Here is a 14,930-nt window from a genome sequence, read left to right on the forward strand (position 1 = left end):
TCAGAACATCATGGGGAACCCTGTCAAAAACTTTACTAAAAAATCTAGGTAAACAACATCAACAGCATTCTCTTGGTACAGTAAGCTCATCACTCGATCAAAGAAGGAAATGAGGTCGGTCTGGCAGGACCTGTTGGTGACAAATTTGTGCTGACTCCCCTAGATCACCAAGTTGTCCTTTGGTGCTCATAGACTGATGCCTTTAAAATCTGCTCTAGTATCTTCCCTGGGACAGAGGTCAGACTAACTGGCCTGTAGTTTTCTGGGTCATCTGTCCTCTCTTTTGTGAAGAATGGGCTGACATTTGCCCTCCTCCAGTCTTGTAGCATGTCTCTGGTCCTCCAAGAGGTCTGGAAGATGACTGACAAAGGCTCTGCAAGCTCTCTGGGAAGTTCTTTGAACACTCTTGGGTACATACTATCTGGCCCAAGGAATTTGTACTCATTCAATGCAGCCAGGTGCTTCTCAACGACCACTGTTCATGTTAACCAACAGCCCAGATACTGCACCTTGCCTACTACCATCTCTAGATGAGCCTGTACTCTTCTTCAGGAAAAGAACTGAAGCAAAATAGGCATTATGCCTTTCTGCTTTCTCTCTGTCCTCTGTCAGAGTTTCTCCATTTTCACCCAACAGAGGCCCAATACATCTTTTTATTTTGAGTTTGCTCTTCACATATCTGAAGATTTTGTTGTATTGAGCCTTCCTGCCAGCTTTAGCTCACCATGGGTTTTGGCATCTAATGGCCAACCTACAGTGCCTTGTAACCCACAGATACTCTTCTTTAGAGGTAAGTCCCTGCCTCCATTTCTTGAACATTTTTTTCTCCCTTAGCAGATATTGGAGTTCTCTGTTCATCTACATTGGCTTTTTGGATCTGCTTCCAGATTTCCTTCTCGTTGGAATAGTGATGGCTTGAGCTTGCAAGAGCTCTTGTTTTAGGAGAGCCCACCCCTCACTTTTTCCTTTCCCCTCCAGCAGTCTTGCCCATGGAATAATTCCCATCATGCCTCTGAATTTATTAAAGTCTGCCATACTGAAATCTAATATATATGTGCAGCTACAAAGTTTCTTGGTCTCTCACAGCAAGGAATTCTAGCAGCACATGGTCACTTTCTCCTAAGGTCCCCACCGCCTTCACCCCATCTACCATCTTTTGCCTGTTTATCAATATTAAGTCAAGTATGGTCGAGCTCCTCATAGCTTCCTCCACCATTTGATGAAGGAAGTTGTCAGCCAGACAGGTCAAGAATGTGAGTGACCGTAGAAAACTTTGCAGAGTTTGTCTTTCAGCACACACCAGGGAAGTTGAAGTCACCCATAATTACCAGGTCATGTTGTTTGAATATCCTGTCAAGCTGTTCAAGGAGGACAGCATCCACCTCATCCTGGCCAGGAAGTCTGTAGCAGACTCCAACTATAATATGTCGTGTCCTTCCTTCAATTATCCTTACCCAGACACTTTCCAACTGGACTGTTGCCCTTCTCCTCCAGTATTTCCTGACAAACCAACCCTCTCTTCACATACAACACCACTCCACTCCTCTTCAACCCTTTCAGTTTTTCTTGAACAACTCATATCCATCCACTACTACATTCCAGTCATGGGAATCATCCCACCAAGTGTCTGTAATGCCTACTAAATCATATCCCTCTGTCTATATTAGAAGCTCAAGCTCTTCCTTCTTATTGCCCTAGCTTTGGGCATTGGACACCTGAAGTCTTGTACTGTTGGCTCCGTTAGACCCGTTAAGCCAATTGCCCTAAAAATAGGATTTTGGGGAATTTAGAGTGGAGGGCAATCAGCCTTTCAGCGAGATCTAAAACCTATTTATACAGAAGGCGTCTGCTTTGGAAGTTACCCAATAATGAGGCAATATAATATAATAATCAAGGGGTTTTATTATAGAATAAAGTCAAACATACAAGGGTATGGTAGCGGGTAAATAACGAAGCCCCACACATTGCTTGGTTTGAAGCGAGGTATTTTACTTTGACATCAAAGTAGAACTTGTCAGCATAAGCTCAAAATGACTAAGTTAAAATCATCAGCTTTCTGACCATTTTTATTCATCCCCAAAACAAGCAGACAAACCCCCTCTTATCTAATTCAAATGCTCCACCTCCTGCTTTCCTTCCAGTAATTTTTGTAGTTTTCCCCTGCTCTGTCCCTCTGTGTTATCAGCAAGAAGCTCCTTCTCTGCGGGGCCGCTATTATCTTGGATTCACACCCATAGCCTGTCTGGCCTTAACAGTTTAGCAGAAGCTCCTCTGAGGGGCCTCTTAACAGTCACTCTAAATGTTGCATCAGACATTCTCTTTTGAAGGCACAACCATATTTTCCATTATTATTATAATTTAGGTAAGCATTAATTATTCAGGGGTCCCTCTTCAGTATAAAGTCACACAACACACATACAGTCCTAATAAAGATCGGGTTGAAATAGACAGGGGTAAACACAAGGATTGACAAACAGGGTAATAATTACCTATCATAGTCTTCGAGGAACGCTCCAATGGTGACGAAAAAGGAGATGGGGAATGAACCCTCAACTGATCAGGTATCGGGGGCATATCTAACAGTGGAGTATGTGGTACTGTCAAATGCACACGTGTGGGATGTAGGGTCAGAGCTTATAAGGTCTTCCTTAAGCCCTTAGGGAGCAAGAGGGCAAAAGGATTATGACGCTGGGTCAGACGGGGCAAGATGCGGTGTCACATGGTGTGTTACCTCAGGAAAAGGGGAGGCTCCAGAATGACAGTTAGTGCGTGGCATGGGTGGAGGTGATTAAACAAGCTACCAAACTTATCTAAAGGTGACAATAGAGGGCCAAATTGGTACCGAAGGTGACACCCGATTTATACAAAGAACGCTGGCTCTAGGTGAAGCTGGTCTTCCTCTTCTGCTCTTCTGGCTAGCACCGTCCATTGTCTGAATTTCCGTTTGACAAGGACTTGGGCTGTGTTTGACTTGGAAATCACCCAATAACGAGGAGATTTGGTCTAATAATAATAATAATAGGGGTTTATTATAAAATAAAGGCAAACATAAAAGGGTATAAAATCGTACAACATACATACAGGCCTAAGGAAACATATATGAAATTGATAGAGGGGTAACACAAGGGTAAAAACATAGACAGGGTATATGACCTGATCCTGGTGGCTTAGGGTCCAGTCACAACTAGGAGATATAGACATGCACTGCGATGTGCCATGCCTCATGCTCCTTACTTAGAGTAGGGAGGGAGGAACAATCTGGTTACATATTGCTCAGGCAGAGAGAGTGAGCATGGCTTTCTCTCTGGTTATATTATTTTTGGAAAGGAAAAGGTCCTCCCAAAAAGGGGCTGGCTTGTTGGTGGGCAGGATCTAGTCTATTCTGGGCACCTGATTGGATGCCCACCTCCAGCCAATGAGCAGACCTGACTCTGGTCACCTGAATGGATCTCCAGGTAATAATGGAACAGGGGGAGGCTCCAAAGTGGCAGTTTGGGCAAGGCATGGGTGGAAGCATGGGTGGAGGGGATTAAACAAGCTATCCAAACTTATCTAAAGGTGACAATAGAGGGCCAAATTGGTACCCAAGGTGACACCCGATTTATACAAAGAACTCTGGCTCTAGGGGAGACTGGTCTTCCTCTTCTTGCTCTTCTGGCGAGCACAGTCCTTTGTCTGAAGTTCTGTTTGACAAAGACTTGGGTGGTCTGGCAGGATCCATGCCTAAGCTGAGCTTGATTGCCTTATGTAGATGTAACAGCTGTTGAGTACGCGAGCCTCTCGCTTCTCTGTCATGGAGTCTGGCACTGCAGGAAGATGGTCGCTGATGATGTTAGCCTACCAACATGGCTTTCATGGTCAAGGCTGGAAACCGCTTGCCCGGACAGTTTCTGGCGACGCGACTTCTTCCACTGCATCGACTGACATGCTGCATGCATGGAGCAGCTGGAATCCCATCTGTACTTCTGGGTAGCACTCTTCCAGAAATATAGAGTGCTGTTGTAATGCCGAGGCTGTTAGTATTCACATAAGTATCTTATAAAATGGTAGGTAAAACCCGTGTTTCACAGCAGATGTGTGTGAGTTGGATCTCTAGGCACCCTGGCAACCAAACGAGTGATTACTATGTCCGTATATAACTGAAATTAGGGGTCTCTTGCTAACATTCCAGGCAGACCTCCATTGTTTGCTCTTCTTCATTTAGATCCCTGTGTTGGTGGTCTCCTTCCCCTTGTGCTATCAGTTTAAAGTCCTCTTGATAAACCTCTCCAGGTTTCTGCCAAGCACCTTCTTCCTGGACTTTGACACGTGAAGTCTGTCCTGTGCTATTAGGTTATCATCCAGAAAATGTAGCCTGTGGTCCCAGAATCCAAATGGCTGCTGCCAGCACCACAAATACAACCAGTGGTTTACCTCCATTATTGTCGGTTCTTGTCATATTCTCCTTCCCATAACAGGAAAGAGCAAAGAGAACACCACCTGGGCCCCCATTCCTTACAGCTTCCTCCCGAGAGCCTCTTAGTTAACCTTAATGCTTCTGATGGTGTTCGTGGCTGTGTTGTTGGTTCCCACATGGATCATCTCAAATGGGTAGTGCTCTGTGGGTTTGATAAGTTTTGGGATACTGTCTGTAATATCTTTAATTTTTCCTCTGGCAGGCAACACACCTCTCAGATACATGACTTTACATACCCCTCAGACCTGGATACATGACTTTCCATACCTCTCAGCAGGGAATAGTATTTGTGCTACTCTGAGTAGTTGTATGATTCTGCTATAGCAAAAATAAACAGGAGTTTAGTGGCCTCTGAAAGACTGGTAAAATTTTATTCCAGTGTAAACATTTCTGAACTACAGTTGACTTCTTCAGATACCATGAATGAAGCATAATTTTGCACTTACTTTATATGGGGGGGGCAAACAGTGGGTCAGGGGTCATGAAATTCAGGAAGTGTAGAGTGAGGTGGAATTAAAAGGTAAAAAGTTAAAGGTAGTCCCCTGTGCAAGCACCAAGTAATTACCGACCCATTGGGTGATTTCACATCATGACATTTTCTCGGCAGACTTTTTATGGGGTGGTTTCCATTGCCTTCCCCAGTCATCTACACTTTACCCCCAGCAAGTTGGGTACTTATTTTACTGACCCTGGAAGGATGGAAGACTGAGTCAACCTTGAGCCGGCTATCTGAACCCAGCTTCCGCCAGGATTGAACTCCGGTCGTGAGCAGAGCTTGGACTGCAGTACTGCAGTTTACCATGCTGTGCCACAGGGCTCTCTGAAGTGTAATTACATAAAATTCAATCTAATCAGGAAAAATGCAATCATATATTACTTTCTTTTAATGGGTCCTTAAGAGTTGATTGTGTTTTTTTTAATACTACATAAAATAATGGCATGGTGCAGATTAACTCATTGTAGCCAAAGTAGTGGGCCTCTTAGCTTATGCTGGAATAAAATTTTATTCATCTTTATGGTGCCACAAGGCTTCTCTTGATTTTGGGGAGAAAGCATGAAATCATGTATCAGTAACAAACATTGGCATTTACCTACTAAAAAAGCGCATGGGTGGGAGTTACGGCAGATTAGACCAACACCATTTGTTAGGATTTTTTCCTGAAGGTTTTACAACACACTTTAATTTCCTTCCTCCTGGTCTCTCATAACCCTGTAGAACAAGACTAGTGTTATATTGGTATTGATAGAAAAGTGCAGCAGACAAATGCCCCTCACATATTGTACTGTTTCTGTATGTGGGTTTCATTCTCTTGTGCCTTACTTGAGCTAGAACGATTTGTTCAAGCTATTTAGGAGATGCAGTCTGCTTACTCTCTGGCTGTAGCCCTTCAGTGTATTCAATGCACTGTTCTTATTTCCTAATTCACATATTAGTGTGTATACCATTTCAGTGGTGGTTCCCGAAGTGGTGTTACCTCATAGTCAGGGTCAACAAACATGCTTGCCACTGTTGAGACAGTTTTTCATGCTGCCTATTTTTCATATTTTAAGACAAAAGAGTCTCCAGCAGTTTGTCTTTAGCTGCTTCACAACAACAATGTAACACTGTCAAAAAGGGGCCTGAGTTAATATCTTCCAGTTGATTAAATCTGTATATATAAAGACAAGTCTCCTGACCAACAAATCAAGCCCTAGCCAAAACACCTGAACCTAGAAACTTGAAATTTTGGGAGAGCATTCCTTTCATGATATCCGCAGCTACTAAGAAAGGATTTTAAGGAATTTGCTGCCTAAGGGGGTAAAAACGAGTAAAATATGTTTCCTCATAAGGATACAGTGTGGCTTGGAGGATGCTTCCTCTTCCCCTGCTCACAGAGACAGATAGAGCAAATGGTCATTTGCATAAATTGCCTGATTGGACATCACCCTCAACATTCTAAAGCTCACTAGGTTTGCCAATCTTCCTGTGGAGCGTGGCTGCTCTGAGTTACAGTTACAGGAAACTGCTGACAACATTCATACCTTATCCCCATCTCCACCCCTCAAACAGTTGGAAGACAGAGGTTGTTTGCATATGTGGCCTCATGGGTCCTTACCCACAACATTCTAAACAATATGCATTTCATATTGGGAGTCATTGAATGTGGCCAAAGGTAAAATGCACCTCCCAGTCTTCCTCTAAAAATTCACTAGGACAGCGTTTCCCATTTGCAGGGTTGTGACCTGATACTGGTCCACGGAAGTCTCAATACTGGGTCACAAGAAAAGCTAGCCCCGCCCCCAGTAAAGCATGAGCTGTACTCTGCTTCCTTCCTTTCCCGTCTCTGTTGTGCAGAGAAAAGCTAGGCTTGCAGACTGACACAGGCTGCAAAGCCTGAGCTCTGTTTTCCTTCCTTCATCCCCCAATGTCACTGTGTTGTGCAGAGAAAAGCTAGGCTTGCAGACTGACACAGGCTGCAAAGCCTGAGCTCTGTTTTCCTTCCTTCATCCCCCAATGTCACTGTGTTGTGCAGAGAAAAGCTAGGCTTGAAGACTGGCACAGGCTGCAAAGCCTGACCTCTGTTTTCCTTCTTTCCATTTCCCAATGTGTCTATGCTGTGCAGAGAGGAGCTGGGCCACTTTTAAAGGCATGGGAAACACATCCAGTAAAAACCTGCAAGCTCCTCATCAATATCCTTTTTGGGATAACTGCAGAAAAGCTTGTATGAACTTCATATAACTTGAAATTAATTCATTAATTGCAGTACAATCTCCTGCTACCTTTCACAGCAATTTCCCAGTGTTTCAGCCGAGGAAAAGTATGAAAAATAGCTGTCAAAAGATTTTCTTGAAACCAAGCAAGCTCGGTTGTAGCTTGAGGCAGGGTTCCAGTAGCAGCAGCTGAAGGAAGGGCCTACTAAATGTGTCAGCATATTTTGAGGCAGAGCAGCTGCCATGGCCCAGTGTGGGGGGTACACAGTGCTAGCATTCCTGATGGCAATGGAAACAGAACTCCCAATTGCATACACTGGCCAGTGCTGTTGAGGAAGGGGTGTGTAGGTGGTGCAGGCAATTGAACATGGGCATTAGGAGTGCTTGCATGCTGGAGAAGAACACACAAACAGACAGATGCATGCAGGTGTGGAGGTGGAAAGAAAGGACCCTGGGAATGTATGAAAAAGTTTCAGACCGCCCACTTTCCACCCCCATTTTGGCTCAGCATGAGTTTGAGAGATTTTTCTGAAAACAGAGTTACTTCAGAAGAAGAGACAGATTTGGGGGAGTGCCCTGGAAGTTACATCACGGAAGAGGTGGAGATTTGGTTGAGTGTGCCCCAGAAGTGACATCACTTGGCCTTTGACCTGGAAGTGATACCACAGGAAATGACATAATTCCTGTCTCCACCACCAAAGTCTCCTGGTTCCACTCCCAAATTTTAGTGCACCACAAAGGAGTAGTATAAAAATAACTGGGCCACGGGGAAAAAAAGTTTGGGAAACCCTGCAGTAGAAATTTTACATAAAAGCCAGTATGGAAACTGAGCTTTCAAATGATCAGGGGGAAATGATGCATAACCTTTCAAGGGCCTTTTAAAAGTGAACTTCTCATATGAACATGCCAGTCTTTGCCAGAGTGTCCATCGTACATCACTGCTCCCTCCAGCCAATTTCCACCCCCCCACCTATCACAGCCATCACCTCTTACTGCCCTCAAGAAAACTCCTGGCAGATGTTGTGTAAGATACACCAACACTACAAGCAACTTAGAGATGCAGCAAAGAAATTCACAAATAATACATATTGTAGCAAAGCATGGGTATCAAGCTAGTAGTATATATCTCCTAAAGAATCTATCAACAAGCTGTTAATAAATATTTCAAAAACAAAACATAATGTCTGTATAATTGATCTAAGTTTCAGTTACAAGTTCCAGAGAAGTACATTTGTACTACATTGAGATATAGAATGAAATCTGGTCTATTCAGTAAATAGACCAAAATCCAGAACTGAGAGAGACCAAAATCCAAAGGAAATGAAATGTGATCTAGCATCAAAGATAAGCATTCAGTAGCCACTTATGAGCATTCGGATTTCTGCCTGTTTCAGGTCAATATTAGATTATCAGCAAGTCAAGAAGGTCAAAGCCTAAACATTTTGACAAAGAAATGCCAATCCTGTATGTTCTTCGTCCAGCAGCAGCCTGTTGCAAGTACCTGATCGTGTTGCATGCATAGATAAAGTTCACATGAAGCAGCAGAATGGGGTGAATGTTTCAGTAAGTGAGGAGGGGAACTCAAATTCTGCTTTGTAGACCCCTCCAGAAAATTAAGGACATGAAGAATCCATTCTTATTTTACCTCAGAAGCCTACTCTAAAAATGTGTGTTATGAAAATTATCACAATTTTCAAGTATCTGAGTGACCTAAATTGATACATGTGCATGTTTGGCAACATATTCTGATTCTAGCATATCAATTGAATGGTTGTCTTGTGAAAAAGGACAATAGAACAGCCATGCAATCCTATGCAGTTTTCTCATTCTAAATCCATTGATTTCCATTGGCTTTTTAACCTGGTTTGCGCCGTTGTACTCCTAGAATTGCCTAATTTATGTCTGTTATCCACTCTGTAGTAACTAAATTAAACAATGAGAATGAATACGTGGACTCATTTGTGTTATTTATTAACTCTAAGTAATTATCCCATTCATTTTTGTTAACTGTGGAGAAATGCTTTGCCTCAGCTGGCTTGTTAAAAGGTTCTGTCTCTGAGCTGAGAGACAAGTAGGAAGGGTGGGGGGAAAGGTAGCCCCTGGCATTACAACAGCATCTAGGCTACCTCTTAAGAGATGCTAATAACAGCTACTTGAAGATACAATGGGCATTCTTTTCCTCTAGGCAGGAAACAGAGTGGAGAGTGTAGACCAGCCCCAGAGACTATCTCCAGGAATGAGCTGGAGATTTGCCAGAATGCATGGAGGGTTTTCCCAGAATGCCTAGCAGAAAAGAGGCTTTCTGGGGAGAACAGGAAAAGAAGCCTAAACCTGGGTGGGCCAGATAACAAGGGGTGGAGAGTGATGTAAAGTAGGTGGAGTCAGAGGATGAGTGAAAGTGCTTGCTCTGAAGAGCAAGGGGGTCTCTTCTCTCTTGGAGCTGGACTGGAAGACAACATACTGCTACTCTCCAGCCAGTAGCCAGCAGCCATATTTGACAATACTGAGAAGACAATACTGACTTTGATGAACCAAGGGTCTGATTCAGTATAAGGCAGCTTCATATGTTCATATGACCATGTGACTGGGCCTGGCTGGATGCAGGAAGCATGAAGTATCCTTAGAACCTATTTGTAACTTACTAACTTAGATGTGCCTGCTCTACTTAAACATCTGGTAGGGCAAGTGTTTAAACCAGGGACAGAAGGATGCATTTCAAACTAACTTTTATTTGATCTTCTGGTTGCTGATTGTGTGCTGTGCTAAAATTATACTTGTGGCTTTTCACTTTTTTAAAATAAACCTTTTTCTATATTGAAGGCTGGCAGTAAAGCTCTGTACCACATAGTTCCCCAACCACCTTAGATCACGCTACTGTGAGAGGGGAGTCCCAGGAAGGGGGAAGGCATGCAGTTGGCAAGGGTGCCAATCCTCCAGGGGTCTCACAAAAAAGGATGTTGGTTTCTGTTATAACCAGGTGCTGGGAAGCAGAGGACGTCGAGGCCGGGCCTCAGCACTGGAAAGGGGAATTGGGAGTCCTGTTCCTCTCAGTTAGGAACCTCTAAATTGAGCAGGTGGTGGCAGCGTGCCCTAGTGGCAGGAGGAAGAATAGCTCCCTTCAGGAGTTGGCAACTCAAGAGGGAGCTTATGGGACCGGTCCGGATCTGAAGGTCAAATTGGGTCAGTTCTGTCACATTAACATTTATCAAATTTATTTTAAAATGGCCTTTTGGAGAGGGAGCTGGGGTAAATGTGTGCTTTTTCAGGATTTACTAACCATATTTTTAAAAGTTCATTTAGAAATGGAGAAAAATCAAATTAAAACTTTTCCAGTAAATTCTCAACATCTCACTATTTAAGTATTTTAAAAACACAATAGATTTTTTTCGTTTTGAATTTCTGGATAAACTTTTTGCTCATTCAAATAAATGAGGCTATTATTTATTTATTATTTATTTATCTGAGATTTATATCCCGCCCTTCCCACTAGGTGGCTCAGGGCGGCTTACAACATGTAAAACTAACATAAAATATAAAATTAAGCATTAAAATTAACAATTACATAATTTATAGTTAAAAATCTAATCATTTGTTATATACATAAAACATTAAAATCATTCAGCGGTCTTAAGTTACGCTCAATTCAAATTCGATGTTCGATGAATTTATTAACTATGCCACAATCTATAATTTAGTTTATAACTGATATAGTGCTATTTTATTTGTTTTTAACTGTATAATTTAAATTCTTATTTTAAAATGTTTTTTTTTCAGAATTTCTGGTTTTATTCAACATAAAAAAACATGAAAAAGTGAGGACAACAAAAAATCAAAAATACAAACAAATCCAACACATAATAACAAAATTGCAAAAACAACACCATCACATAACAAAAAATACTACACCAAAGGAGTGAAGAGGATCTGATAAATTTCTATTACTCCACAACAAAACCTTTGCTTTTAACCCAACTATAAATGGGGTCCCATTCCTCCTGACACTTTTGTACATTACCATCCTTCAATCTTGTGGACAATAAGTCTGATTTGGCAGCTTCTAACAATTTGGATACAAATTCCTCTCTATTGGGTATCTTATCAGTCTTCCAGTATTTCGCATATAGTATTCTGGCTACAGTGACTATATGCAACAATAGCTTTAGCCTTATTTTGGGAATGTTTTGTCTGCATATGCTTAAGAGATATAACTCAGGTGTGTGACTAATTTTTATCTGCAAGATTTTTTGTGACCATATGTTAACTTGGGTCCAAAACTTTTTAGCATGTTCACACTGCCACCATATATGGAAAAGGGATCCTTTTATTTCTCGACATTTCCAGCATTTGTTTGAGTATTTTGGGTATATTCTAGCCAGTCTGTCTGGGGTAAGATACCATCTGTACACCATTTTGTAAAGATTTTCTTTGAGGTCTGCAGATTTTGTTAATTTCAAATTCTGTTTCCATAATTTTTCCCACTCAGCCAAATCTATGTTAAATCCAAAGTCTTTTAACCAACGAATCCAACATTCTTTCACGATCTCTCCCTGCATCTTAACTTGGAGTAGCCAATCATAGGCCTTGGAAATAAGCTTCTGTTTGGTTGACATGAGTGAATCTAAATCGTCTGGTTTGTTCGAAAAGCCTTTTTCTTTATCCTTTTGGAATCTTGATTTTAGTTGGCATTGTAACCACCAATCCAATTTAGTCAGTTCTTCTTCAATCAGGACATTTTTATTGTCCAATAAACTTCCATAATTTTGCTGGTTTTCCCAAACGTACAAATTTGGATGCATTAGAGCCTCTATTGGGGATAACCACAAAGGTGTATTTGAATAGTGTACCTTGATTTCCTGCCAAATTCTGTATAAAGATCTTCTTATTTCGTGTCTAAGAAACAGGCTGGATTTAGAAGGGTTGCGATACCACATATAATTGTGCCAACCTTCCCCCAGACCTGCACCCTCTAGAATTAAGAGTCTCTTGTTCTCCAAAGTACACCAGTCTCTTAGCCACGCTATGCAGCACGCTTTATAGTACAAGTTCCATTCTGGGAGAGCAAGCCCCCCTCTTAATTTGCTGTCATGTAACACCTTTGATTTTATTCGAGCTTTCTTATCATGCCAAATAAAAGTCTTAGTCATTTCGTTGAGTTGCTGGAAGAATAATTTGGGAAGAATAATTGGAATCGTTTGGAATAAAAAAAGAATTCTTGGAAGAGTATTCATTTTGATTGTAGCAATTCTACCTAGAAGCGAAATTTGAAGGTCTTTCCATTTAATTAAATCATTTCTAATTTCCTTCAATATTTTCTCATAATTGTCTCTATACAAGTTCTTTAGATCGTCCGTCAAATAAATGCCTAAATATTTTATCTTCTTTTCATGTCTAAACCCGGAAATACTTTCTAATTGTTCAATTTGTTCTCTGTTCATATTCTTTGTTAAAATTTTGGTTTTGGATACATTTAGTTTAAATCCAGAAATCTCTCCATATTCGTTTAATCGTTGTTTTAAGAGAGTTATAGACGAGATCGGCTGTTCCAAGATAAATACTAAGTCGTCAGCAAAAGCCAATGTTTTGAATTCTTCTTTTTTCATTTTGGCTCCTTGAATTTTGGGATCATCTCTAATCTTTTGGATCAGAGGTTCTAAAGTCAAAATAAAGAGCAGAGGTGACAGGGGACACCCCTGTCTGGTACCTTGTTCTATTTTGATTGGCTCAGTTATAATTCCGTTGAAGTTGATTCTCGCGGCTTGTTTCGAGTAAATTGCTGCTACCATTTTACAAAAATTTTCTCCACATCCGACAGCTGCTAGCATTTTGGTGATCAAATTCCAGTTAACATTGTCGAATGCTTTCTCTGCATCCACCATGATTCCTGCAAACTGCTTATCGGGATGTTCTTTGTAATATTCAATGGTGTTCGACAATACTCTTACATTCTGACTCATTGGACGACCCGGAACAAAACCCGTTTGATCTTCGTGGATTATGCTGGCAATCACTTTCTTGAGCCTGCTTGCAAGGATTGCAGCAAAGATCTTATAGTCACTATTTAAAAGTGAAATTGGCCTGAAATTTTTAATTTCCAATGGATCAGTTCCTTCTTTGTAAATTAAGGTGATCAAGGCCTCTTTCCAGGAATCCGAAATCTCTCCGGTAGTTTGTATATTCTCGATCACCTTTTTAAATGGTAGCAACAGGACGTCTTCAAAAGCTCTAAAGAATTCAATTGGCAGACCATCAGGTCCTTGAGTCTTGTTTCGTTTTTGGGTTTTGATCACCTCAACAATTTCATAGATAGTTATAGGGTTTTCTAACAATGTTTGCTGTTCCTGTGTTATTCGTTTCAATTTGACATTTGAAATGTAATCTTCTTGCTTTTGACTTGTGATCTCTTGTTTCTTGTAAAGATTGCGATAGAAGTCCTGTATAATATCACTCATTTGAGAGTTTTGAAAAACCTCTTCTTTCTCATTATTTTTCAAAGCTTTTATAATCCTCTTCTCCTTTTCCTTCTTCAATTTATAAGCCAACCATCTGCTCACTTTGTTTGCATTCTCAAAGTAGTTTTGTTTTATCCATTTCAATTTTCGCTCGATCTCCTCAGCCAAAAGGAGATTTATTTGATGTTGTGTGGAAATAATCTTGGCCCTCGTCTCCTTTGAGTTTGTAGTCTTTTGCTGATTCTCCCAAGTCTTCAATTTGGTTACAAGTTCGTTATATGCTTTCATTTGCTCTCTCTTCCTATTTATTGAATATGTTTTCATGCTTCTGATAATATTGACCTGTATTGGAATGGATTCTTGACTTCTTATTTTCCTTGTTCTAGGTTCTGCTATTTTGACTCTTTTGTTAGCTGGATACCTAGCCCAACAGTATTTGCCCATGCCCACACCAAAAGTAATTGGCGTTGATCTTGGTACCACGTACTGTTCTGTTGGTGTGTTCCTTCCTGGCACAGGACAAGTGAAAGTGATTCCTGATGAAAATGGGCACAACAGCATCCCAAGCATAGTGTCTTTCACAGAGAAAGATGTGTATGTAGGATATGATGGACTAGAGCTGGCCGATTCAAACCCACAGAACACTGTGTATGATGCCAAAAGGTTTATAGGGAAGATTTTCACTCCTGAAGAACTGACATGGGAAAGCAGGAGATACCCATTTAAGGTAAGCTGAAAGCTTTGGTTCCCAGTTTGTTGTTATTTTAATTTGTTAATCACCCTATCCCTGGTTGTGCAGGGTTCTGGGCAAGGTACAACAAAAAGGCGTAGCACCATAAAACAAATATAAAGGTAATGGTAGTCCTCTGTGCAAGCACCAGACGTTTCTGACTCTGGGGTGACATCGCATCATGACAGTTTTACGACAGACTTTTTACGGGGTGGTTTGCCATTGCCTTCCCCAGTCAGCTACACTCCCCCCCCCCCAGCAAACTGGGTACTCATTTTACCAACCTCGGAAGGATGGAAGGTTGAGTCAACCTTGAGCCAGCTACCTGAACCCAGCTTTCGCCGGGCTTGAACTCAGGTTGTGATCAAAGAGCTCGGACTGCAGTACTGCAGCTTTACCACTCTGCACCACAGAGCTCTATAAAACAAATATACAAAAGCATTAAAATTCAAATCATAACAAGTATTTTAAAAGAATGTTAAAAGAATCCAAGATGGTGTCCCTAGGAATTACATTCAGATTCTGGACTGCCTGGCCTCTATCTGGGCAGGGGAAGAGGAAGCAGAAGATCAGAATTAGTGGGAGGGATAAAGGGAGAGGGTAC

At 41.4% G+C, this 14,930-nt stretch overlaps 1 protein-coding gene across 1 annotated transcript in view; it reads left to right on the top strand.

Annotated features, from left to right (window-relative positions):
* The window catches only part of HSPA13 (heat shock protein family A (Hsp70) member 13), a 28,943-nt gene that overhangs the window by 1,900 nt on the left and 12,113 nt on the right, over positions 1 to 14,930 (top strand). Inside the window, exon 2 of the mRNA XM_060234407.1 lies at positions 13,983 to 14,323. Within this exon, the coding sequence (XP_060090390.1) occupies positions 13,983 to 14,323 (341 nt within the window). The remainder of the gene's footprint in view (positions 1 to 13,982; positions 14,324 to 14,930) is intronic.

This window comes from Heteronotia binoei, chromosome 3 (genome assembly GCF_032191835.1).
Source record: "Heteronotia binoei isolate CCM8104 ecotype False Entrance Well chromosome 3, APGP_CSIRO_Hbin_v1, whole genome shotgun sequence".
In the NCBI taxonomy this organism is placed as follows: domain Eukaryota; kingdom Metazoa; phylum Chordata; class Lepidosauria; order Squamata; family Gekkonidae; genus Heteronotia; species Heteronotia binoei.